Consider the following 25,595-nt stretch of genomic DNA (forward strand, 5'->3'; position numbering starts at 1 on the left):
CAGCAACATGTGCTGCTCTGGACACAGCTGATAGGCTGTTTGTTTTGGACGAAAGGATTTCCATAAGAGATTTTTATTCCACCCTTGATCCTGCTGTTTCTGGAATGCCCTCAGTCTTCATCTCCGTCTTGAAACCAGTCATCCCTGTCCTTAACGACCTCTGTCCCAATAGGTCTTGCCCCAGTTGCCGTCTGTCAGAATGAATCTCTCTTTTGTCCTCACCGTGCTCCATTTATGTCGCCATGGTAACATTTGCTACAGCCTACCTTATTTTGTGGTTCTGCATAAACATCTGATTCCGTCCTGACCTTGGGATCGAGAACCATGACTTTATTTTGCCTCACCCCTAGCACATCATAAGCACTTAATAAGATGACGATTGTGAACCAGTTGTCATAGGGTTTCCTGTTAAGCTGTCCGTTTCCCATCTCATGTCATCAAAACCTAACCTTTCTTCTTTTACAGCTTCCTTGCTGTTTTACCTAGATATCTATGGGATAGTTCTAAAACACACAGCTTGAACTCTCAAGCTGCTAATTTTGAGGACTATGCCAGTGATCTGTTGGCAGGTATGAAGACTTTCCTCCCTTTCCTTTCTTAGATCCTTGTCTCGCTGTTGTTAGCCAAGGTAATTCATCAGTAGTATTTTTCAGGAGGGGTTACCTTGTCTTTAAAGCCGTATGTCAAGAAAAGAGCTGTTTGGATTCATAAAATGTGTAAACTTACCCACAGCATAAAAAACAAACCCGATTACAGGCCTAGTTTTGATTTATGTGTTTCATACATTGGGAAAACCTGTAATGTCAACTTCTCCTAAAAGAATGTATTAAAAGGAAGTATATCTTTCTGCAGTTTTGTTTTTAAAACCGTGGTCTCGTGTGTCTCAGCTCTTCTTCATGCACCTTCTGCCCAATTTCGCTGAGTGCTGGTGGGATCAAGTCATCCTGGACATCCTGCTGTGCAACGGCGGTGGCATCTGGTTGGGCATGGTCGTTTGCCGGTTTTTAGAGATGAGGACCTACCACTGGGCCAGCTTCAAGTGAGTCGCCTCCCCTCTGGACATTAGTCACAGTCTCGCACAACGAGGACTGAGCTGCTTTAGTAGCAAGCACCTTCAGTATGGTCTTTGACGTTAAGAAGTAAATGATACATTAGTAGTCGAAACGCATGAATGATTATAGACCGTGTTGCAGGCATTCACCCAGATGATGCTAAACCATTTATGATTTCATTTCTCTCACATCCATTTTGTTTTCATTCTCCTGCCTCAGCCTGCATGCATACTGCCCTCACTGGATTAGTTCGTCCCCTGTTCCCTGGTTACCCCCTGCAAACCATCTCACCCCACTGCTTGAGGGATCTTTTTAAGCATGTCAGATTCATCATGTCATTCCCCTGTGATGGCTCCTCCTGGTCTCTGGGACAAAGTGCACATTGTGGGCTGGGCAGGTCCAGTCATTCCCTCCATGCCCCCTGGGGCTCCCAAGGTTCTGAGCACATGCTCCTCTGTACCTGGGTTTGACCCATGTCCCCGTGTGCCAGGCTGACAGGTCCTCTCCTTTCCTACCTCGACTACCTTGACACCTCTTCAGGTAGCTGTCTCTGACTTTCTGATGCAAGTTGCGCGTCCCTCCTCTGTGCCTCCAGGGGGGACAGCACCCACTTCTATCATTCCTTGTCCTGCCTCCCTGAGCTCTCTCCTCAATTTGACTGAAACAGGAACTGTGCCATTGAAAAGGAGGAAAAGAGCAGCAGTGGGATTATGAAAGTAGTTGTCTTTGTTGTGTTTACACCTTCATTTATTTATCAAACAAAATATGAACATTTTCCCACATCATTAAATATTCTAAAACATGATTTCAAAGGGCTTCTTTATATCCCAACATATGGATAAATCATGAGGTATTTAACCAGCTCCCTTTTGTGGTCATTTAGATGTGTTTCACAGTTTTCAGTTTTATGAAGGAAAGCTAGAGCGAACATTCTTGAACATGTATCTTTGTAGATCTTTTTTTTCTCTATAAATAACTTTTTTTTTGTTAAATGAGGGGCACTTGGGTGGCTCAGTTGGTTAAGCATCTAACTTAAGCTGAGGTCATGATCTCAACAGTTGGTGAGTTAGAGCCCCATGTTGGGCTCTGTGCTGACAGCTCAGAGCCTGGAGCCTGCTTCGGATTCTGTGTCTCCCTCTCTCTCTGCCCACCCCGTCTCATGCTCTCCCTCCTCTCTCTCTCTCTCTCTCTCTCTCTCTCTCTCTCTCTCTCTCTCTCAAAAATAAGTAAACATTAAAAAATTAAAAAAAATAAATAAGGGAAAATGAGTATAAGTCACAAAGAAAATGTCTCAGCGCAGAGCTGAGGCTCAATCTCACAAACCATCAGGCTCACAGGGCTCAATCTCACAAACCATCAGATCATGACCTGAGACCGGAGCTGAAATCAAGAGGTGGATGTTTAACCCACTGAACCACCAGGGTGCCCCTATAAATAAATTCCTAAAAGTGTAGTACACTAATTTATATTCTCACCCTCATTCACTAATGTATGTATGTGTCTATTTCACTATTTCTTTGAATTTTACTTTTAAGCCTTTTTTAATGTTATCACATATAATTATGTGATACTGAATTTCTAGTCCGTTTCTATTGTATTTTCCCTCTTCTTATTAGTGCTTTTTATAGGTTAAGGACATTAACACTTTGTCATAAATGTGACTTTATTTTCTGTTTTGTCATCCACTTGTAATTTTCTTTATGGTAGGTACTCCATTTAAACTTTAGAAGCTTTTCATCTTTTTGTTTAGGTAAATGTTAACCTGTATTTTCTCCCAGTTCTTTAATGGTTTGGTCTTTTATTATGAGTAACTTATTTAGTCTCTCTCACATTTAATGTGCTAGATGGTATGAGGGAGAGATTTCAAAATGTTTTTTGCAATTGATTAAGCCATGTTCCCTATTCCTCTTTAAATCATCCTTTCTCTGGGTGCTGACTTGAAAGCACACTTTTAATATATTTAAGACAGTAGACAATGGAACAAAAACTGGAGCTGTGCTAGATGTTGCTGTAAGTCAGCTTTATAAGCAGTATCTCATTTGAGCCTTACATCAGTCCTAGGGGTTGACACTCCTTTTCTCTTCATTCTAGGGATGGTGACAGTAAGAGCTAGGTTCAGTACTTTGCCTAATGACACAGCTAGCAAGCTGCTGAGTGTGAATTTATCTCAGGTTGTCTGGCTCTTTACACACTGCCATAATGCTTCCCTATTTTCATACATTTATGCTTTAGATTCAACTTGAGAGTTGTTTTGTCAGGTTCCCAACACACAAGCCCAGCTAAAAAGCAGAAATCCCATTGGTGCTTTTTTCTTTTAAGTGACGTCAAATATACAAATGAATATAAAGCTGAATTAACCTGTTGGTTGTACAGACAATTCTGACTTACAGTGGTTTGACTTAATGATTTTTTGACTTTACAATGGTATGAAAGTGGTACACATTCATCAGAAATCATACTTTGGGTCTTGAATTTGGATCTTTTCTCGGGCTGGTGACATGTGTAGGGTAGGATCCTCTCTTGTCATGCTGGGCAGGGGACAGCCGCGGCTCCCAGTCAGCCAGGCGATGGTGAGGGTCAACCACTGATGCACTCACAGCCGCTCTGCACCCAGACACCCACTGTTTTTCACTTTCAGTACTGTATTCCACAAATTACATGAGGTAGTCAACACTCTATTATAAAATAGGCTGTGTGTTAGAGGATTTTGCCCACCTGTAGACAAAGGTAAGTATTCAGAACAAGCGTAAGGTGGGCTAGACTAAAAGCTATGGTGTTTGGTAGGTTAGGTGTATTAAATACATTTTCATCTTATGATATTTCCAATTTATGATGGGCTTGTCCGGGCGAAACCCATCATAAGGTAACGGAGATCTGTAGTAAGTATTCCAATACTTGATCACACTCTGTCCTCCTATTTATTCCCATATTCCTCTACCTCTTACCTTATAGTTTGCTATTGTTTTCTTTTAAATACAGGTCCTTCATAGTTCTTGTTTCTTTTTGGAGAATCTCTATTTTTTGTTGCTCTTGTGCCTCATATCTTTTTGCTGCAAGATTTCTCAGTACGTGCCTGTTGATGGGTAGGCGAGTGGATCCTCCTCTGCCACAAAAATAAAAGACCTGACTTGTTCGCTGTTGTGCCTTCAGCACTTAGCACAATGTCCAAGACATAAAGGCACTTGATAAAAATCTTTGTCGAAATAAAGAATCTTTACCAGTTACTAAAGGTTATTTACCTTGGATTTCGGCTCCTGGTCTAGCAGGAGAAGCTAGAATACACAGCCAACTGTGGTGCCCATGACGGGAGCTTTCCTCTGGCAGGTGCCCTGAGCCTGACTGTTCTCACGTGTAACACGTAGGAATCTTCGTTCCTGTCATGGGAGTGTGAAGTTTTTAACTGAGTGATTTTGTAGGATTAAAATGAAGGAGGCTTAGAAATTGCTGTTTGTCATCCCAAACTGTTCATTTATCTTAGGAAGAAATAGGACGAAGAAATGGTGTGGGTGACCTCTCTGTTTAACTAAAATGCCCTGGCTTGGGAGGGTCCCCGGGTGGCTCAGTCTGTAAAACATCCGACTTCAGCTCACGGTTCATGGGTTCAAGCTCTGTGTTGATCTCTGTGCTGATAGCTCAGAGCCTGAAGCCTCCCTCTGTGTCTCCCTCTCCTTCTGCTCCTCTCCTGTTTGTGCTCTCTCTCTCTCTCTCTCTCTCTCTCTCAAAAAATAAATAAACGTTAAAAAAACAAACAAAAAAATGCCCTGCCTTGGGAAATACAGAGCGGGTGGGATCATGTCCTTGTGGGCGTCCTCATTCTCACTGGCCTGGTTCCAGGGGGCTGTTATTATGCCTCAGCTTCTTTTGTCACCTGTTCACAAGTTAAGGCCTCTCCTGGCTCTTTAGTGACCTGACCCCTGCCCTGAAATTTCACTGAAATTTCCTATCGAGGATACAGCTCTCCGCACTCCATATAAATAGAGAGATCATTGTTGGGGAGATGGTTCACCCAGAAAGGAAGGAATCTTTTTGTCTTGAGCATTTCTTGTAAGATTGTCAGTGCAGTTTTTTTGGTTTGTTTTTCTTCTTCCCCTTCCTTATCTCTTTGGATTTTCACTGGAGCCATTCTCTTCTTACAGAGACATCCACACCACCACTGGTAAAATCAAAAGAGCCGTGCTCCAGTTTACTCCTGCTAGTTGGACCTACGTTCGATGGTTTGACCCCAAATCTTCATTTCAGAGAGTGGCTGGAATATACCTTTTCATGATCATCTGGCAGGTATTTTTTCAGATGCCCAGAAATGGGGGGGCGGGGGGAGGGGGCGGGGTGCGGGGAACAAAAGAAAAGCAAAAGCAAAATAAAAACCATTCAGGAATTTAGAGTTAACATTAGTTGACGCTGCTTACCAGCTGGGTGGTTTGGAAGATAGAAAATCCTGCAGCTTACATACAAACAATAATTAAACAGAGCAGTGTTATTATGCCCAAGGCCTTGCTTCATCGTAAAGACATTTTCAAATATCTTTCTTGGAGTTGGAAGTTAGAAAATGTTTACAGTTCCCCAAAAGAAGCTTTTGGTCACAGCATCTGTCACCCAAGTTGTTAGGCATCGGATAGATTTTCAGAGGGATCATTTTCAGGACCAAAGGAACAAATGCAAAGGGTTTTTCTTATATTCTAAGTTTAACGTTTACTTTTTAAAACTGGGCCGCAGCTGTTACCACCTCAGGTAATTTGTAGAGAGCTTAGTAAAGAAGGCTCTACTATGTGTGGGGCCCTGGGTCCTCCAAGAAGGTGTTGTCAGTGGAGAGAAGGTCTCCTTCCAAGCAGCCCACTACGTGATTCAGGCAGCCGAGGGTCTTGGAAAAGGATTACTAAACATCTCTGTTTTCTAGAGATAGCCTTTTGTGTTGATCCTCCTGTGCCCAAGTTAATCATTTTACGACTTTGGGAGACCAGCTTTTGCTTGACGAGTGTTTCGGAATCATAAGAAATTATATTTTGAACACAGGCACGAAATGCTCCCAACATAAAAAATGAGCATGAGTCACCTTTAAGACAATTATCCTTGTCCACATGTGGAGAATAATATTGCTCATCTCAGCAGGTGGAGTTCACGGATTCAGAAGTGGATGTGAATAAGTAGTCACCATGGTTTGGGGAAGTCAGTCTGATGAAAATGGGAGTTTAAATGGGTAGGGACTAAGTTTTTCCTTATCAGAGCGATGTCTGGGAAGGTGTAGGTGTTCCATTAGTATGCGAACTGAGGAGGAGGTTGGATTGGTCCAGGAGAGACCGGGTGTGCTCCTAGAATGGCAGCATTACACGGAGCACACTTCTCACACTCACTGAGCTGGGACCAGCTTTCCATGTGTGGCATTAATTAGTGGACCATTTTTTAAATTGTATATCCTTGAAATCAATGCCGTGGGAAAAGACGCATGTCTCACGTCACTGAAATGAACCTGCTGGTCCGTGTGTTCTCCTTTCCTAATCTCTGCTCCTTGCTGAATCTGGAGGGGAAATGCAGGAGATGGGCTCAGCACAGACCACATCCTGGCTGGTCTCTCCTGTGCTGCCGCGGGTTCTTCGTGTGATGAGCTGCACCAGGATGCTAACCTCAGGGAAAGTACCACTGGCCATAGGTGAAACTTGAACTGACCCTTCGCACCCACTTTTGAGAGCTGCCTTTGATCAAGGCGTGTGCTAGATAGGTTCCCAGTCATTTCTCGTTGACGTATCTCAAGCTTCTTTTGGTTATCAAAGAGCTCACTTTCCTACAGTGAGACTTCTTTTAGATCTGGCCTGATTTCTGTAAGGCTGCAGAGGTGTTCCATGGTGTATATTTGTTTTCATGATTTCTGCTGTTCTCAGAACATCTGTCTCCCAACTATCCCAGCAGATCACACGGGTGACCCAAATGAGAGCCACGCACCAGGAAACCTGACAAATAGCTGATTCCACCATATACCCCTTCCCTATGCCAGCACCCGTGATCCCCCAGCTGGTTGGTGCCCATATTGTACTGGCTGTTACTTAATTTAAATACAGCCGTTCCAGTAGCAACTTGGAGGACCCCATAAATTTTCTGAAAATGCTTTAAACATACTAATTATTTTTTAGAATGTCCATAACAAGGAATTTGTTGTTATGACTTAGCATGCAGTATCAGGTTGACTAATGCATCCTTCTTTTTCAGCTAACTGAGTTGAATACCTTCTTCTTGAAACATATCTTTGTGTTCCAAGCCAGTCATCCATTAAGTTGGTGTAGAATTCTCTTTATTGGTGGCATCACGGCTCCCACAGTGAGGTAATTCTATACAAGCCTGACTGTCATTTGAGCGCATTAACTTGCTGTGCATTCTCCTGTTCAGCATAAGGAAAGTCACATATGTTAGATTTTCCAGGAAAATATTAAAGAATTATACATCTGAATATGAAGAAAATGTTTTGCTCTCAGACCTCAGTAACATGAAGTGAGAACACCACACACACCATTATCTTCAAACCTTTTTTATTATCTTTCACTGCTGTTCTTTTTCCCCCCTTTAACATCCTTTAAAAAAAAATGAGTAGCAGTGGTGCTGACTTTTTTTTTTGTTTTTAATGAGGTGATCGAAAAATACAGAAGTTTTAATGTTGGATCTGAAGTCATAAATGATGCTATTTTAGAGCCAGTTAACTTTCCTTTTATCAGCATCCTTCCTGTCATCTTCCAGGACAAGTGAGAGAAGCTTAGATATTCATGCTGTTATGCTTCTGACCTGGGTAGGGCCCCAGAGGTGAGGTGTGATTTGGTGACTGTCGCTCATGCAGACTGATCCCAGTGCACATCAGAGACCAACAGTCATTTGTTTCATTCCTCCTCTCTAGAATTAACAGCATTGGGGTTTGACAATTCATGTGAAGCACCGCCATTGATTCACTAACAACACCAGAGGTATCTGCAAAGTTACAAAGATACAAATAGATACTAAGCAGCTACAAGAGTTAGCTTCAGAAGCTGTAGCTGTAGAATAACTTAATTCATCAGTTTCAATGTGCATGCAAACCACACAAGCAGAGGGCCTCACTTGCCAAGAAGAGTCGGTATTCTCCTTGGTCAAACCTCTTCTGTCTTCATTAATTATTACAAAGAGGAAACAGATAGATATAGATAACCATCTGTATCTATATATATCTCCTCCCCTTCCCTCCCTCCTCCTGTGGCGCAGATCCCGGATTGAACAAACCAAATAAGATAGAGCTGAGTCCTGGGAAGTTAAGACCTAAAATTCCATCTCTTGTTTTCTTTAAGGACCAAACAGGAAACCCACTAGTTGGTAGGCAGGCAGAGTTTTGACACGTTACAGGCCAATGGTCTGTTGAAGTGGTTTTCTCGTAAATGCTATTTTCCCTTGGTGGATTGGAGCCTCCCTTTCTCATTTAAAATTTAATTTAATTTGAGGCTCACAGTTATTTTCAAGAAAGATTAGCAGCAGCTTTTTCATTAATTTAGGAGTGATCAACAAAGTCAGTAAGTGGGGAAAGAAATCGCTTATATATAAAACAGAATCACAAATCACATCTGATTTATCATGAAATTTCAATATTGCTAAACATTTCAAAACAAAAACCAGAGGCTACATGTCCAGTGTTTTAAGTTTTTGAGAGCTCCTTAAAATTTCTGCCCAACACTGTGGATTTCTACATGATTTCTTTTTTGTTTAAAAGTCAGTCCCTTTTCTGTGCTCTCATACCAACTTGAGGCGTTTCCTATGTAAGAAGATGCTTTGGCAAGCTACTTGGGAAGATGGAAGTGTTCTAATGGGTTCTAACACGGCCACCCCAGGTAGCAAATGGCAGTCCCTAAAAGGAGAGAAAGCTTACAGGCTTTCGGATAAATAAATCATACGGACCACGTCTCCATTTCCTTCCCTTTTGATTCGACTCTCCTGCTTTGCGAAGAAGCTTGACTGAACCTTCTCTTACTCTGATAATATCAAGTACAGTGTAAAGGGATGTCTACAGTTGGAGGGGAGAGAAGCTGAAGTGGTAAAAACATACTAGGCCGTGAAAATGTGAAGTGAGAGGTAGACCTGAATTCTTCGTGACTAGAATTCTTCACTCAGGCCTTTGGAGTGAAGAGATGATAGTTTGTGGATGACCTTCAGGTATCCATGAGTCCCCTGCAACTTAATGCAACATTTTGTGTGTTCGTGCCCCTTATTATAGGTTTCATTAAATCCTCAAAAAAGTCTGTGACCTCCAAAAAGATGATGAGCTCCTGCTTCAGATGCTACTTCTGAAGGGACGAATTGGGTTTTGGGGGTGGTCATGAGGGTCTAAACGTGCACTGTCCTAACAGCAGCCACTTACCCTACCGTATGTGGCGGCTGAGCACAGGAAGTGTGGCCAGTCTGTGTTGAAATATTGTACATGTAAAATACACACTGGATTTTGTGCAAAAACTTAGTGCAGAAACCTTGTAAAATACTTCATTATAGTTGTTTTCAATACACTGGGTTAAATAACATGTTACTAAAACATCTATTATCTTGTTTCGTTTTGCTTTAACATGGCGGCCGGAAGATTTGAAACTGCATTTGTGGCTTGTATTATATTTACGTAGGACAGTGCTGCTCTAAGCTTTTCAACTCCATGTCATTGCCTCATTTTTCTGAGCTCGTCAGTAACATTCAAAGTCATTGGTATTGAGTGAACAGTGACCTGCATGCGGGATCCCATTCCAGTTTCTGAGAGCCAAAAGTGTGTGTCTGCCCTGCCCGGTTACAATCGGCAGCCTTTGTCCTGGAGAGTGCCAGAGGAGACAATTCATGACAGTGTAGGTGACCCTCTGGAATCACTTCCCTGCAGAGAGACTGAAGCACCCATTCTGTCCCTGAGTCAAAACTGCCTTTGTGAATACTCAGCTCTTTAAGCCATGCTCTCTCCACTCCGACCCAGCCCGAACTCTTCACCTTTTATAGGAATGTTCCAGCAGCCACTGGCTTCTCATTCCCTTGACTAGAAGTAGACCACTTAGCCGGAGTATGTAGAACAAGGCGGAACATCTTTTATATTTATCCTGTCAAAGTGATTTAATTTTATGCTGACCCATTGATCTTCCAGAAGCTTTCATTGAATTCCATCTTTGTTCTTTCAGGCAGTACTATGCTTACCTCACTGACACACAGTGCAAACGCGTAGGAACACAGTGCTGGGTGTTTGGGTGAGTAATCTATTATTGTGGAGGCTTAAAAACCACTTAAGCCTCTAAATTTCCTTGGTTATTTCTTGACCCTGTATGAAGTGCCTTTCAGTACAATCTTCCTATGAAGGCTTGCTATTGTTTCGTTATATGTCTTTTCATTTTTAACATTCTCTTTTCTAATTTAAGTTTAGAATATTGTAGTTAATTGGCAAATTATAGAAAGAGGACATACAAACTTTTTTTTTTTTTTTTTTACAAAAAAATCTTTTTTACAAAAGATATTTGCTGCATGGAACTCAGAGACCTTATTTTATGAAATAAATTAGATAGACAACGGATTGTTCGAATTCCCTCTAAATTTGGTGACAAATTTGGGACATCATTTCATGATAGGCTTAGTGATGCCTTATGTTACTTTTACATCAAAAAGCCTGCTCAAAACAGCTGCTTGCTGCCTACCAAGGTATAATTTTATTGTTCCAAGGAGAACTAACATTTGTTACAGATACAAATGCTATCTTAAAGTATTATTATTTAAATGATTTGAAAGAGACCATAGGCTAACTAGTCTAACCCTGCAGTGTTAAATGTGAGGCCATCTTCAGAGTCTCAGGTAAGTGGTTCTTTTGCTTAAATTCGGCCAACAATTTACCATTCCATTTAGCAGCCGAGGTTCTGTAGTTGTGTAGCACATCTGTGTGAAGTTAAGTCCCAGAGGTAGCTTAGACTCAAGACCTAATTTGGGTTCTAAATTGAGTGTGACAACATAAAAATGAATACCCATAGTAGGCAAGAAGTTACTACTTTCAGCAGATTTTTAAGCAGAGTAACTTTTTTTTTTTTTTCCCCAGTGAGAAGGTAATTCATATGTTTAGATTAGAACAAGTGGCAAAAGAAGAAACTAAAGATCATCCAAAGAAGTTAGCCCATCAGGGATCACTGTCCTTAACCTTTCTGTGTTACTCTTTCTAAACATTTTCCTGTGTGGGTGTGTGTCAGCTCTCATTTCAGATTCTGAGGGCTTGCTCAAGTTAGAGATGTAGGCAGGCTTCCCCCTCCCACCTAAAACACAAAGGGCCATTGTCCTTATTTCTCATACATTCTGTGATGTAAGCTGATTTTCATACCCAGAGTAGCTTATGGGGTGATAACGTGGGTTGGCTTTCCATTGTTTAGTAATCTAGCAGGAGAGAGAATTTACACGTTTACCAGATTTCCGATATACAGAGCAAAGGCCATGTGACCGCACTGTTGTAGTCACAAGAAGGAGGTAGACGGGCTCTCCTTACTGCCCCATCCAAGGAGGACAGGAAGCTTTGTTCTCGCACCTCGTCCACAGAGCGTCTGAGCCCTCCTCCACTGCCTATGCCTTCTTTCCACACTTTCCTCTTCAGACTCAGAAGTCCTTGCCAAAGCCTTATTCTGCTGTGAGTGCACGTGTGCTCCACATGACTTGTCTCTGTTTTACCTGTTGAGGAAAAGGAGATGCTGATCAGAGAAAGTGGCAGTGTGGCAGCAAAGTTGGTTTCTAATCGGTCAGCCGAAAAATACAATCCCTAGCGGTGGGAGAAATGGCAAAGATAAACGGGGCTGGAGCGGCACAAAACGCCGCTGCAGAAAGTCACACGTTGTTGAAAAGGGCTCAAGTAAAGTAAAATGCAAAGGAGACATCATTTGGCTTATTGAGTATGCTCTCCGAGAATCGCGAGCTCCCAGAATGGTGGTATCAGGACACGCACCTTGAGAACTAGCGGGCCATGCCGGAAAGAACATTCCTGTCCATAAACCTCACACAGCCATCCGCCTGGGGGTGTGAGCACACGCAAGAGCCACCTCTCGTCAGCCAGCGGCAGGGAAACACGGGGCCCGAGCTGTCTTCTCTCTGCAGGTTTGCCCCTTGGAGGCCACCACCTCCCCTCTTCTGCCCCGTCCCCGTTGCCCTCATTTTGTCTTTTTCCCGTCTCCTAGTCGCTGTTTTATAGCTCCTTTTCACTAGTTTTGGAGCAATTTCAGGCTTCATTTAGCAAGGTGCGGAGAGGTGGGGGAATAGGAGCGCCCCACATAGCCACAGTCAAATTTTTGCCTTTGCGGAGGTGGGCGGGGGAAGGGAAAGGGCAAACAGGACCCCCTGAGGTGTCTGACCCACCATTCCATCTTTTTCTCCTGAAGAGAGCACTTTTCTCTTCTGTAAATGTTATACCCTGAAAGGGTTTGTATTAATTACTCGCAATGTAACTAAATACGGACTTACAATGTGGTCTCCCACAGTTGTACCATAAAACTGAGCTTTTAAGCTTTTTATACTCAAACCTGCCGTGCCCAGCGGAGAGATGGGACTCCATCCAGCCAGGGAATGGGAACCCCACCAAGGAGAAAGCAGTAGTGTGTAAAAGCTGGCCTCTTCTGTCTTTAGAAAGTCCCATTACACTACTCCAGCTCTGTGGGGGTGTTAGGCCCAGACCGATATGAACAGATTCCCCAGGGGAGCACTTTATACCATGTTTATCTTCGTCTTTCTCCCCACTCTGCCCTCATCATAACTGTTTCTGAACAAGAGGGAAGTAGCCTGATTTATAAAGAAAGGATTTTGATCGCATGGCCCTGAAGGAAGGTGTCCACGCTTTGGCCATAGCAGGAGTGAGTAATCACTTTTCCTTCCCCTGAAAGTACTTGGGTGGGGCCTTCAGGGGCTGGGTTGGGTAAGAGTCCACTGTTCCCCAGGGGCTCCAGGACCACGTCCACCTCACTCTCAGAACTGTCCTTTGCTCCATGTTGTCCTAACCCAGCTGGTGCCCCTTTGATGATAAGCCTCCGTCTCCAGTGCTCTGCTGCACTGTTCTCGCCAAGGTCAGTCCCAAGTCAGCAGGCCCTTCCTCCACCCGCATCTCCCCTGTCTTCCCCGCGGCATCTGCCATCTTGAAACTGTTCCTTCTCGGTTTCCTCTGCGGGCTGTCCATTCCACGTCACTCCTTTCCACAGTTTCTTGCAATGGTACTTGTTCTTCCAGGCTTTTCCCCCTGTGCTCCCTTATCCCTGGAAGGATAGACAACAGCTGTGAGGCATAGAGTCCTTCCAGGAGGAGGGTGCATGCAAGGGGAATAGACTTCTGTGGGAGGTGTCATCCCACTCTGACCTTTTCCCAGCACAGCCCTCACCTTCCTGCTGTTGACCTTTGTTCACAGCCTCCTGCCCTCCTTACCATCTCTCCCCATCTGCCCACCTCTGTGTCGTGCCCTCCGTGCTCACACTGCTGGGGTAGCATTCTAGTTTCCCTTTTCCCGTGTCTTCCCCTTCATCCTGTCCTCCTCACGATCGATAGTCCGTCCTTCCTTTATCCCGCCACCCATGCTTCCTTCCTCAAAAACCCCTCCAGTCTTAGCCCCAAACCTCGGTGGTAGGCACAGAAGTTTTTTTTTAGCAGTTGAATCCCTTTCCCCAAATGACATCTTGCCCCAAATCCTAATAGAGAGCAAAACAATTGACTAAGCCTGGGTGGCTTAGTCAGTTGAGTGTCTGACTGTGGATTTCGGCTCAGGTCGTGATCTCATGGTTCGTGGGTTTGAGTCCCACCTCAGGCTCTCTGCACTGATGGTGCAGAGCCTGCTTGGGATTCTCTCTCCCCCCCTCTCTCTGTCCCCCTCCCTCGCTCACGTTCTCACTCTCTGTCCCCTCCCTCCCCTCAAAATAAATAAATAAACTTTAAAAGAAAGAAACAATTGAGCAGAACTGTCAAGGTGAGGACCCTTTTGCCCCTGTCCCCAACCACCCCACCCTGCCCCTGGGGTTCTTGGGAAGTCAGAAAGTTCCATGGAACACGGTTGAACCTTTTTTTTTTCTAGCTGGTAAAGCCTAGCCTATCTATGACTGTCTCTACAAAGGTGCGTCTACTCCCCCTAATCTGAACCGGAGCCTGACTCCTGAACCGCAGGAGCAGTTCCTGGCTGCCTGTGTGACTGTGCGGTAGGTGTGTCACAGATTTGCACGTCTCATTTCCACTGCTGGAGGGTCAGCTCCTGGCTGGCCAGACAGAGCAGCTCACCCACCCCCTGAGCCATCCCAGCAGTGTATTCTGGCACAGCCATGGGGCAGTATATGCAGTATATGCTAGGTGCACGGAGGCCGTAGCATCCTCAGAATCCAAAAGCAGGTCTTGTTGGCGAACTGAAAACTTTTTCCACTTGTCAGGGTTGGCTCGGGCACCCAGTTTATACATGTGGAGCCTAGTGCTTTTGTGCCCCAAGTTTCTGCAGTGACTGCTTACATTCTTATCCCATTCACTGAAGAGCTCCTTACCCTGGACCCCACGTTCCTGTCATCTTTATTTCTACCATGTCTGGAAAGAGCAGGCTCCGCAGGGCTGGGAAGCTGAGAAGGTCCCAGTCAGCTGACCAGCCTCAGCCCCAGGCAGGAGCGCCTCAGGCTGCCCCAGCGTGCTTGTCTGTCTTGTAACCTTGCTAATTAAAGATAAGGATGGGCGGAGGCATCTAAGGAAGTAGCAGCCCCAACTGAATTCCACCAAACCACAGTTTGGCCACCTAGTTCAGTCTGGTAAAGATCAGATAGATTTAAATTTGCGCCCCCCCACCCCTTTGGTGAGGAGGTTGTGCTTTCGCAGGTGACAGGCTCAATAATATGGGCTCCCAGTGCTCCTGAGCCTTTGGACTCAGCCCTAAAGGGGCAGCCATTGGGTCTTATACAAAAGCGATGTTAGCCTTCCTTAAGGACTTTATTTATTGGGATTCCCTCCAGGGGCCAGGGATAACGGCGGAGGGGCAATGACTGGTGGTGAAAGGGTCCGTGTGATTGCTGGGTTTAATGTATCCCAGTTCCCACCGCTTCTCACAACTCTGCAGCTACTCCCTGGGTCCCCTCCCTAGATTAGAAGGCTCCCTGTTCCTGCTGTCAGAATGAGCAAATTAAAATGTAAATTGAATCATGTGAAAAAACCTTTTGCTCAAAACCCTCCCTCAGACTAAAAGCCAAGCCCTAGTGTGGCCCTCACGACCCACCCACGTTGCCCTGTGACTCAACTATGCCCCTTCCCCTCGCTTCCCCCCACCCTGCTTTGCTCGGTGGTCACGTTCTCACTGAGAAGTCCACGCACATGGACAGCAGCTTACGTAAGATTTCCTCAGCACAGATGAGCAAATCCTAACCCTAAAGTTGGTGACTGAAATGCTCTGTGGTCTTTAACTTCAGGTCATTGTGAAGTCAGTTGAGTGGGTCCTACCAGCATTTTCTTAACGTGAAATAGAATACAAAAAAATGTCAAAGTAAAGGAACAGATTGTTTTGCAAAACTTTTGTTTCAGGTGTGTGTGTGTGTGTGTGTGTCTGCTAGCTCACAAAAAATGTGTTTCTTGCTGTGGGTCTCAGATCATAAAAGTTTGAGAATCATGGCCCTAGTTACTGTGTTTTTGAAAGGTGAGTTGATCAAGTTGAATACCCCAAATTCTCACAGGAAACTGTGACATTTCAGTCTGGCTTAAGAGCAGATAAGCACACTGACTTTCTGGGCTGAGCATTTGCTGTTCTTCAAGAAGTCCCAGCCAAAAGTTAAACTAAATATTCTTTCTGAGTCTCCTCCACAGGCACCACTTTGCACTGTGCTGCCATCTAGTGTGGGCTCACAGCCCGGACTTGAGGATTCTAGCGACACTCAGCCCTACACTTAAAAGCCTGTCGTGTATTGCAGCTAGAATGATGCTTTCTCACACATGTACTTTGTTGGGGGGGGGGGGGCGGTGCGTGGGTTGGGGAAGGTCTTTAAAGATTCAGGCCAGCCACTCCTAAACGTTGTTTGGTTGGGGTTAGGGGAAAAGAGTCCCAAACTCTCGAAAGATAAATTAAGGAGATTTTCTGCTTTGGTTCAGATTTGGGGTGTTCAGTTGTTTAGAGTCATCTGTACATTTGATGCTGGGAGTGATCTTTGGGTCTTCCCATGGGTAGGGGGACCAAGGACCTTCTGGGCCCCTTCTTGCCTTTTGAGAGAATATCTGTGCGACTACACCAACCCTGATAGACCAGATTCCATCTGGAGTAAGGAACCCCTGAAGTGGAGTTGTCTGAAATCAATATTCTTGGGTCATCTTTGGGATCACGTGGCCAGCTCATGCTCACCTCATCCGTTCTTAACTACGAGCTTGGAACCTTAATAAAGGCCTGATCTTTTTAAACCTTTTAAAAATTTTATTTAAATCCAAGTTAGTTAACATATAATGTAATAATGGTTTCAGGAGTAGAATTTAGTGACTCATCACTTACATATAACACTCAGTGCTCACCCCAACAAGTGACCTCCTTAATGTCCATCCCCCATTTAGCCCACCCCCCCCCCCACCTACCCTCCAGCAACTTGCCCTCAGTTTGTTCTCTGTATTTAAGAGTCTCTCATGGTTTACCTCCCTCTCTGTTTTTATCTTATTTTTCCTTCCCTTCTCCTATGTTCACCTGTTTTGTTTCTTAAATTCTACTTATGAGTGAAATCATATTTGTCTTTCTCTGACTGACTTACTTTGCTTAGCATAATATATTCTAGTTCCATCCGTGTTGTTGCAAATGACAAGATTTCATTCTTTTTGATTACCAAGTAGTATTCCATTGTGTGTATATATATCGTGTCTATCCATTCATCAATCCATGGACATTTGGGCTCTTTCCATAATTTGGCTATTGTTGATAGTGCTGCTGTAAACATTGGGGTGCACATGCCTCTTTGAACCAGCATTTTTGTATCCTTTGGATAAATACCTAGTAGTACAATTTCTGGGTCATAGGGTAGCTCTGTTTTTAATTAAAAAAATTTTTTTTAACATTTATTTATTATTGAGAGACAGAGAGAGATAGAGCATGAGTGGGGGTGGGGGGCAGAGAGAGAGGGAGACACAGAATCTGAAACAGGCTCCAGGCTCTGAGCTGTCAGCACAGAGCCCTACGCGGGGCTCAAACTCACAAACCGTGAGATCATGACCTGAGCTGAAGTCGGACACTTAACTGACGGAGCCACCCAGGTGCCCCTGTTTTTAATTTTTTGAGGAACCTCCATACTGTTCTCCAGAGTAGCTGTGCCAGTTTGCATTCCCACCAGCAGTGCAAAAGTGTTCCTCTTTCTCCATGTTCTCACCAACATCTGTTGTTTTCTGAGTTTTTAATTTTAAGGTTTGATTTTAATATTCATAAATGAAGGTGCAGAACATAAAAGTGGTGTTTTTCTTTGCTCTTTTAATTAAAAAGTAAAACAAAGTTGTTGTTGTTGTAGTTTTTTAACATTTTTATATTTAGAGGATAAAGGCTTACTTTATTGTCATCCAGAATGGGGAATATTGAACCTGGAAATGCTTGGAAGTCTGGGAGGGAATGTGATTGCTGCCTTCAAATTACTGAAAAACTTGGCTTGGAAGGCTCAGACTCACCCTGTAGGACAGGAGGGCAGAGTTAGGACCCACGGGCAGGCGGAGGCAGATACCAGCCTGAGACAAGGAGAACTTCCCCACAGCTAAAGAGATTGAGTGGCGGAATAAGCCCACCTGCCAAGGTAGTAGGTTCTCTGTCACTTGAGAGGGTGCCAACAGAGGTGGTGACAGTTCATCTCGAACGTGATAGGCACTCATCTGGATGCTTGCAGCTATTAAAATGTATGAGTGGAGGTTCTGTTCTGGGAGGAGGGAAGAAGTGAGTAACAGTAAAAGAAGCTAAGTACTAAATACAAATACATATGTTATTTCTGAAGAAATTGCAATGGAAGAGAACAAGTGTCACTTTGTGGGGAACCCGCTATCAGAGTGTCATGATGGCATAAGGCATATTTATGTAGAATGTATATGCTCTGATAAGACGAATTAATATTTAACCTCTTGTTCTAACTAGGGTCATTGGTTTCCTGGAAGCTATCGTGTGCATAAAATTTGGACAAGATCTCTTCTCTAAGACCCAAATACTATATGTTGTGCTTTGGCTTCTTTGTGTGGTAAGTTTATTATTTTTTTAAAAAGATCACTTTTTTACCCAAAAGTGTTAGTGAAACTCCTCATGGTGTCTCTTTAAAAAAACCAACCACAACAGCAAAAATTCTTGTGCACCTAGTTTTTTTAGAAATTCATAGACCGGACCTTCTGCTTGTAATCACCCAAAATTGGCCACTAGTCTGAAGGTCAAGATTAAATACATGGGACCACCCAGCATCCAAAGCGGGTCACCTTGGTAAGTTCTGGTCAAATGCCCTCAGCAGGTACACCATACATGCATAAATTTCACTTGTGAGAATTCACCTACATGCAGGCCTCCATGAAGGAGCAAGGGTGTTACAGTGTTACATATTGCTGTACAAGTGTTTATGGACAAAATGATGGACTGTGGTTTATAGGTCTTGAGAGATGTTCTTGAAGGTAATCAGGCCATGCAGTTTCTGCCCCACAGGCTGACTTAATGGGCCAAACCCTATGAGCTGACCTTCCTGTCTGAAGGGAAGAGCCCTTGGGGGCCTCTAGCTCCACTGTCCTGGGACTTTTCCGTCATCTATCTATCTTTCTTTCTTTCTTTCTTTCTTTCTTTCTTTCTTTCTTTCTTTCTTTCTTTCTTTCTTTTTTTTTAATTAAAAAAATTTTTTTTAACGTTTGTTTATTTTTGAGACAGAGAGAGACAGAGCATGAACGGGGGAAGGTCAGAGAGAGAGGGAGACACAGAATCTGAAACAGGCTCCAGGCTCTGAGCTGTCAGCACAGAGCCTGACATGGGGCTCGAACTCATGGACTGCGATCATGACCTGAGCTGAAGTCAGACGCTTAACTGACTGAGCCACCCAGGAACCCCATCTTTCTTTATTTTTTTCATGTCTGTTTATTTTTTTTTTGAGAGAGAGAGAGAACAAGCAGGGGAGAGGCAGAGAGAGAGGGAGACAGAGAATCCCAATTAGGCTCTGCACCAATGTAGGGCTCAATCATGGCTCAGTTGGGTTGGGCGTCTGACTCGTGTTTTCGGCTCAGGTCATGATCTCGCAGTTCATGAGATAGAGACAGTGCAGAACCTGCTTGGGATTCTCTCTCTCTCTCTCTCTCTCTCTCTCTCTCTCTCTCTCTCTCCCTTTCTCTCTCTAAAATAAATAATCTTAAAAAAAATAAAATTAAGTAAGATATTAACCTACCTTAAGCATTCTGTGTCTGCCCTTCTTAATTTTTTTTTATTATTTTGGACAGAAGTCTTATGTTAAGCTTAAGATTCTTCACTTTTACTTGGTTGGTCCAGAAAATTAGTTTGGGTTTTCTTGGTAATCATAGAAAATTTCAAACATATGGGGAAGTAGAGTAGATGACCCCTCATGTACCCATCTATCTTCCAGTTTCTTTTTTTTTTTTTTTAATGTTTATTTATTATTGAGAGACAGAGCATGAGCAGGGGAGGGGCAGAGATAGGGGGAGACACAGAATCCAAAGCAGGCTCCAGGCTCTGAGCTGTCAGCACAGAGCCCAACTTGGGGCTTGAACTCACAAACCACGAGATCATGACCTGAGCCAAAGTCGGACACTAAACTGACTGAGCCACCCAGGCGCCCCTCCATCCTCCAGTTTCAACAATGCTCACTTCGTGCATAGTCTTGTTTCCTTGTATTCCCTACTCTCTATCCCCATGCTGAATTATTTTGGAACAGATCCACCTTTAATATTTCAGGATGTATCTCTAAAAGAAGGTAAGAATGCTTTCTTGTTTAATGCAACCACCATGCCGTTATCACATCTGAAAAAGAATAATTTCATAATACTATTAAACATCTAATCAGTGGGGCGCCTGGGTGGCACAGTCGGTTAAGCGTCCGACTTCAGCCAGGTCACGATCTCGCGGTCTGGGAGTTCGAGCCCCGCGTCAGGCTCTGGGCTGATGGCTCAGAGCCTGGAGCCTGTTTCCGATTCTGTGTCTCCCTCTCTCTCTGCCCCTCCCCCGTTCATGCTCTGTCTCTCTCTGTCCCAAAAATAAATAAACGTTGAAAAAAAAATTAAAAAATATCTAATCAGTGTTCAGACTTTTAATATTTTTAAAAATTATATATTTTTTGAACAGTCTATTTGAATCAACATCCACTTGTTGCAATTGGTTGGCGTGCCCTTTAAGTCTCTTAATGTATAGTTTTCCCTCTGTCTCTGGCTCTCTCTCCTTCACGATTTATTTGTTGAAGGATCCAGCTCTTTGTCCCATAGATTTTCCCACAGTCTGGATTTTACTGATTTTGTAGTGTACTGTAATTTAACAGATTTCTTTGTCCTTTGTATTTTCTGCAAATTAGTAGCTGAATCTAGAGGCTTAATCAGATTCAGGTCTACTTTTTTTTTTTTTTTTGGCAAGACTTTGTGTTTTTAAGGTGTTTTTTATTGCCTTTCACGGCGTCTATTTTTAGGGTTACTTGTTAGAAATCTTAACTGCACCAGAGAACCTTGAGCCTGTTCTGTCCCATTTTGTCTTGAACAGCAAAAGGGAATAATGATTTCCTTTGTACCTACAGTCCAGAATTAACGTTCGAGTGGTTTTTTTCCAGCCCAGTGAAACTAGATGTAAGAATTGGTTAGGGGAGTGTGTTTACATGTGCCCGGAGATTTTAACTGTGTGCTCTCCCACTTTTCTCTGGCACATGCACCTCAGGTGTATGAATAGTATTGTGACCGAGTGTGGAGGGCAGGCAGAGGTGGGTGTGGCCCTCTCCTGGTGCCGGAGCCATGGGGACCACAGAGGCTGAGGCAGGTGGGACTCCTGGGACATGGGCAGCAGCTGTTCTCACAACACCCGCATACAACCCCACCCTGGGGTGTCCGTGGCCAGAAGGGTCTTCTCAAGGCCATGTCCAAGAAGCCCTGTCTGGTCACCTGCCCTGCAGGGGCTCTTCTAGTCTCTCAGTTCTCGAGACTTTTCTCCATTTTACTTATTTGACACTCAGCATATGCTCCCTTATGTTGGTGACTTTTGGTTTGCCTTGGTGCCTGTGTAATTGTCATTTCATTGAGGACACGAATCACTTCTTGTCTCCTTATTGGTCTCTCCTTCCCCTGGCATGGTCCCTGTAAGTCTGTCATTTGTTCACAGAACATTTACTGAGTGTTCATCAAAACTGCACCCAATGGTGGTCCCACGAAGATAGATGATGGTCTAGATAAGATTTATTAATGGTCACTACATGCCAGGCTCTCTTCTTAAGCAATTCTTATGAATTACATGTTTGATTGTTGCTTTGAGGGCAGATACTTTATTAGCCCTCTTTTATAGATGAAATAAAGGCAAAGAGAGGTTCACTAACTGGCTTCAAGGTCACACAGGTAGTAGGTGGCAGAGCCAGGGCCTACATCCAGATAGTCTGACAAGAGAGTTTGTGTTCCCCCACCCGCCCCCCTGCAAAAGGTGTCCCCTTCCAAGGCTGTCCAAGTCCAGACGGGAATTGTCCACGCAATCTCATCATGTTCATGTGTGATAACCATTGTGAAGGGTGTGAACGTAGTGCTAAACGGGCACTAGAGAGCACCAGACGAGCCGGGGAGCTGCTGAGGGCTCCCTGGATGTAACATGTGAGCAGGATTTTGAAGGGTTGCCACGGATGCTCTCCCAGCTGAAAACCTTACAGGCTGCTTCCTCTCCTCTGTCACTCTTGAAATCAGCAGGTCGCAGGTTCTGTCCATCCCAACCAACTATGTAGCCCATCTCCGTCCCCTCCTCTCTGTTCCCACTGTCTGGACATACATGTTCCTCCCCATTCTGCCCTTCAGACCCATTCTCTACGCTACTGCCAGGCTGTCTTCTAGAACTCATATCTGAATTTCTTTCCCTGCTCAGAACCATTCCCTGCCGTCGGGGGTGTAGAGGAGTCAATAATACAACACTTTTCAGTTCAGAATAGTTAAAAGATAGGGTGAAAGAAGGATGTAGAGATCAGAATAGCATCTGTATCACTGAGGATACACATTTTTCAATCTCAGCTTTAGATGCATGGCAACAAGGGGTTTGTGAACAGTGAACCCTCGAATGAGACACTCTCCCACCCCAGGAAGCAGGCCTCCCTGTGTTGTGTAAGTGGCCTTGCACCCAAGGAAGACAGGAAATGTCCAGCTTCCTTATCTCAGATTCGCCAGTTGGTTAAGAGAGAACTCGTTCTCCCTGGGGCGGAAAGGAGCAGGGGTATTATACCAGCAAAACTCTGTGTAGAAAGAAACATCAAGAAGGAAGAAGGATCCCTACCACACATCCTGCCAGCTGAAATATGTTGCTTGTGTGTTTAGGACGGTCATTATCTGGAGCATTCATCATACCCGCCCTCTTGTACTTTCTTCTTGGGCCACCCCAAACTGGACGTAGCCACCTCAACAAATCATCCTTCCAGACTTCTCTTGTCCTCACCCAGGGCATCTTCTTTGCCTGGGCTGAGTGCTTTTCCCTTCTTTTTCTACCTAGTGACTCTTATGCCAAGATCAAACTAAATTCACACCCTCCATGAAGTGCACCCTGATCTGCCAGGTGGCCTGGATAACTCCCCTTGGGACACCAGTCACACTTGGTACATATTTCATTGAGTTCTAACCTCAGTGTAATGTAACTTGCAGTGTTTACATCTGTGTCCCCAGCATTGTACTTCTTGCTCACGAAGACTAAGTTTTTGTTGTCTTTTTGTCCCCACTGATTCTAGTGCGGTCCCTGATGCATAGGACTCACTCGGCAAATGCATGGAGAATAAAGGAATGAGTTCAAGAGGCAGAGACCAGGAGACAGACGTACAGGCAGGCTGAGAGACAGGCATGTATGAAAACATGCAGCTGTGCCCATGCCCAGCTTCTCAGGAAGACGGCAAGCTGTTTGGGGAACGAGAGTGAGGAGAGTGGGGGGGGGGAGGGGACATGGGACATCTGCTCAGGAAAGACCCTATGTGTCTGTAGTTGGAGATCCAGAGGCAATAATTCAGTGGGAAGACACCTGTTCGCAGAGAAAGGCTGCATGGGTGGGAGAGTCCCGAGGGAGGAGAGGTGCTGTCTGAGGGGGTTGAGGATCCAAGAAAGAAATAACTGAGGCTTACCCAAGGGTGGTGGCGTGGAAGATGCAGAGAGAGGGCTGGATTTGAGAGCTGTTCAAGAGGGTCAGCTCAACAGGACGCCAACCCCTTGTGATAGTGTGAGTGACTCCACGGTTTCTAGTTTGTGCCACTGGGTGGCAGTGTTGGTGGTAGTAACAGATTGGGGGATATCACAGAAGCCGGTTGAGTGAAAGGAGATGAATTGGGTTGGAGTGCTGGGATTTGAGGGACCCTTAGAACTGATAGCTGAAGGTGTCCCGTATCGTGGGAAATGCCAGTCTGTCCAGTAACGCTGGAAAGACTTGGTCAGCAATAGAGGTGAAAGAGTTGAGGGCCACTGGTGCACAGGGCATGGTGGGAGGCGCTGGATTCGGGTAGGGGAACACCGCGTGGGCAGGAGAAGCTGGCCGAGGATGGTCTGTGGAGCAGCCACATTTAAGAGGCCAGGCCTGAGAAACAGACTCAGGAGAGCAGGCCTTTGAAGAAGCAGAATCCCCTAATGAGCATTATCAGTGCCATGGAGGGGGACCTGGCCCAAAAAGAGACCATTGGCCGGGATAATTAGATGTCTCCACTGCTCATATTCATGGCCTTTACTAAACATCAAGATTGGAGTGAGGTGAACATTATTCATTAGGAGAGTTAGGTTTGACCATGCCTCCCTTACTCCTCAGAGAAACAAAGCTCCTAATTATTTCCCTTGCTTGGTAAGAGAATATCTCCAGACCTCGAGATTAATGCAGAAGCAGAGATTCCCACATGCCGGTTAGTTAAGTTTCTCCTCAGCGGTTGTGTGATCAGTCACCGGCAATTTGCATGCTCATTACTCTGACTGGAAGCCAGGGGAGATCTTCCGCCCTCGTTGCCACCACACACGACGCTGTCGTGTGCTGCCTTGGCTCTCATCCCACATATTTTTCTTCTTTCTCTTTTTTTTTTCCTTCTCTTTCTTTAAACAAAATCTGTACAATTGCTATTTTAAATCCAGGCTCTGACATTTTAAGTGGATGCGTGCCTAGGTTTTCACAGGTGTGCTTGCGAACCCATAAATTACAAGCTTTTGTCTCCTGGGACAAGTGTGACCTGGGCCTCTAAGTACCCAGGTGAAGTGGTAAATTTGGCAACCACAGCGGCTCCTTTGTGTGGCGATTGTGATGATAAGCACCTGTCGCTCCTGACCTGCCAGTGTTTGCCTGCCTGCAAGCTGCAAAGCCCATTCTGTCCTCGCAGGGACAGGGCTGGAGAAGGCAGAGCACCGCACTCCTGCCCTCCAGTGGGCAGAATCCGCAATGACGGGCAGCCCTGCGCTCACCGCCCCTTAGTCCTGTGGAGTAGCAGCTGCCTGCCAGCCTCCCCACCTCCATCGCACCGCGATGACTGGTCTCGGTGACTGGTCTGGGGACGCGGGACCTGCCTCCCACGCTCCACTCCCTCAAACCTAGGACAGTCTGTTTTGCCCTTCGTAAAGGAGCAAACACGTACATACACACTGAAAATGCTCTAGTCTTCCCCACTCTTTCCATGCCGTGAAGATGGTACATTTAATGGTGGTGTATATTAGAAATCTGAGCAAGTACTACAATATGTTAAAGGGTAGAAGTTACTTTCACTTTATAATCTTAATGTATTCATTCATTGCCTAATTAAAAAAAATTTTTTTTAAGTGTTTATTTCCTTTTAGGAGAGAGAGAGAGCACAAGCAGGGGAGGGGCAGAGAGAGAGGGTGGCACAGAATCCGAAGCAGGCTCCAGGCTCTGAGCTGTCGGCACAGAGCTCCATGTGGGGCTCGAACCCATGAACTGTGAGATCATGAGCTGAGACAAAGTCAGACACTCAACCGACTGAGCCACCCAGGTGCCCCCGATGCCTAACTTTTTTTTCAATATATGAAATCTATTGTCAAATTGGTTTCCATACAACACTCAGTGCTCACCCCAAAAGGTGCCCTCCTCAATACCCGTCACCCACCCTCCCCTCCCTCCCACCCCCTATCAACCCTCAGTTTGGTCTCAGTTTTTAAGAGTCTCTTATGCTTTACCGCTGCCTAATTTTTTGATGGGGGAGGATATGAGCTTCCTTTTCTTTAAATCCCTCATCTGCATATGTATGTCCACTTGCATATGGATTTAAAATAAAATGAAGCAGTGGGCCTTATATTTTATGTTCTGTCTCCACCATGCCGGCATTCCCACTTCACTGACCTAGAAGGAGAAGGCCCGCCAGAGCACTCATACTCCTGTCTTTCTGCACTTAAGATGACACTGCACACCCAACAGACGCTTAGCAAATGTTGACTGACAGGAACGGGGCCAGAGCT

General features: G+C 44.7%; 1 protein-coding gene across 2 annotated transcripts in view; it reads left to right on the forward strand.

Annotated features, from left to right (window-relative positions):
• The window catches only part of PTDSS1 (phosphatidylserine synthase 1), a 64,642-nt gene that overhangs the window by 33,047 nt on the left and 6,000 nt on the right, over positions 1-25,595 (forward strand). Inside the window, exons 6-11 of one of the 2 annotated variants that reach the window (XM_023248648.2) lie at positions 888-1,039; positions 5,189-5,330; positions 7,251-7,363; positions 10,199-10,264; positions 18,112-18,211; positions 22,898-23,004. In XM_023248648.2, coding sequence (XP_023104416.1) covers positions 888-1,039; positions 5,189-5,330; positions 7,251-7,363; positions 10,199-10,264; positions 18,112-18,211; positions 22,898-22,909 — 585 coding nt within the window. In that variant the 3' untranslated portion in view covers positions 22,910-23,004. Of the gene's footprint in view, positions 1-887; positions 1,040-5,188; positions 5,331-7,250; positions 7,364-10,198; positions 10,265-18,111; positions 18,212-22,897; positions 23,005-25,595 lie in introns of those variants that run through there. The other variant, XM_023248647.2, reaches the window with a different exon arrangement.

This window comes from Felis catus, chromosome F2 (assembly GCF_018350175.1).
Source record: "Felis catus isolate Fca126 chromosome F2, F.catus_Fca126_mat1.0, whole genome shotgun sequence".
Taxonomy (NCBI): domain Eukaryota; kingdom Metazoa; phylum Chordata; class Mammalia; order Carnivora; family Felidae; genus Felis; species Felis catus.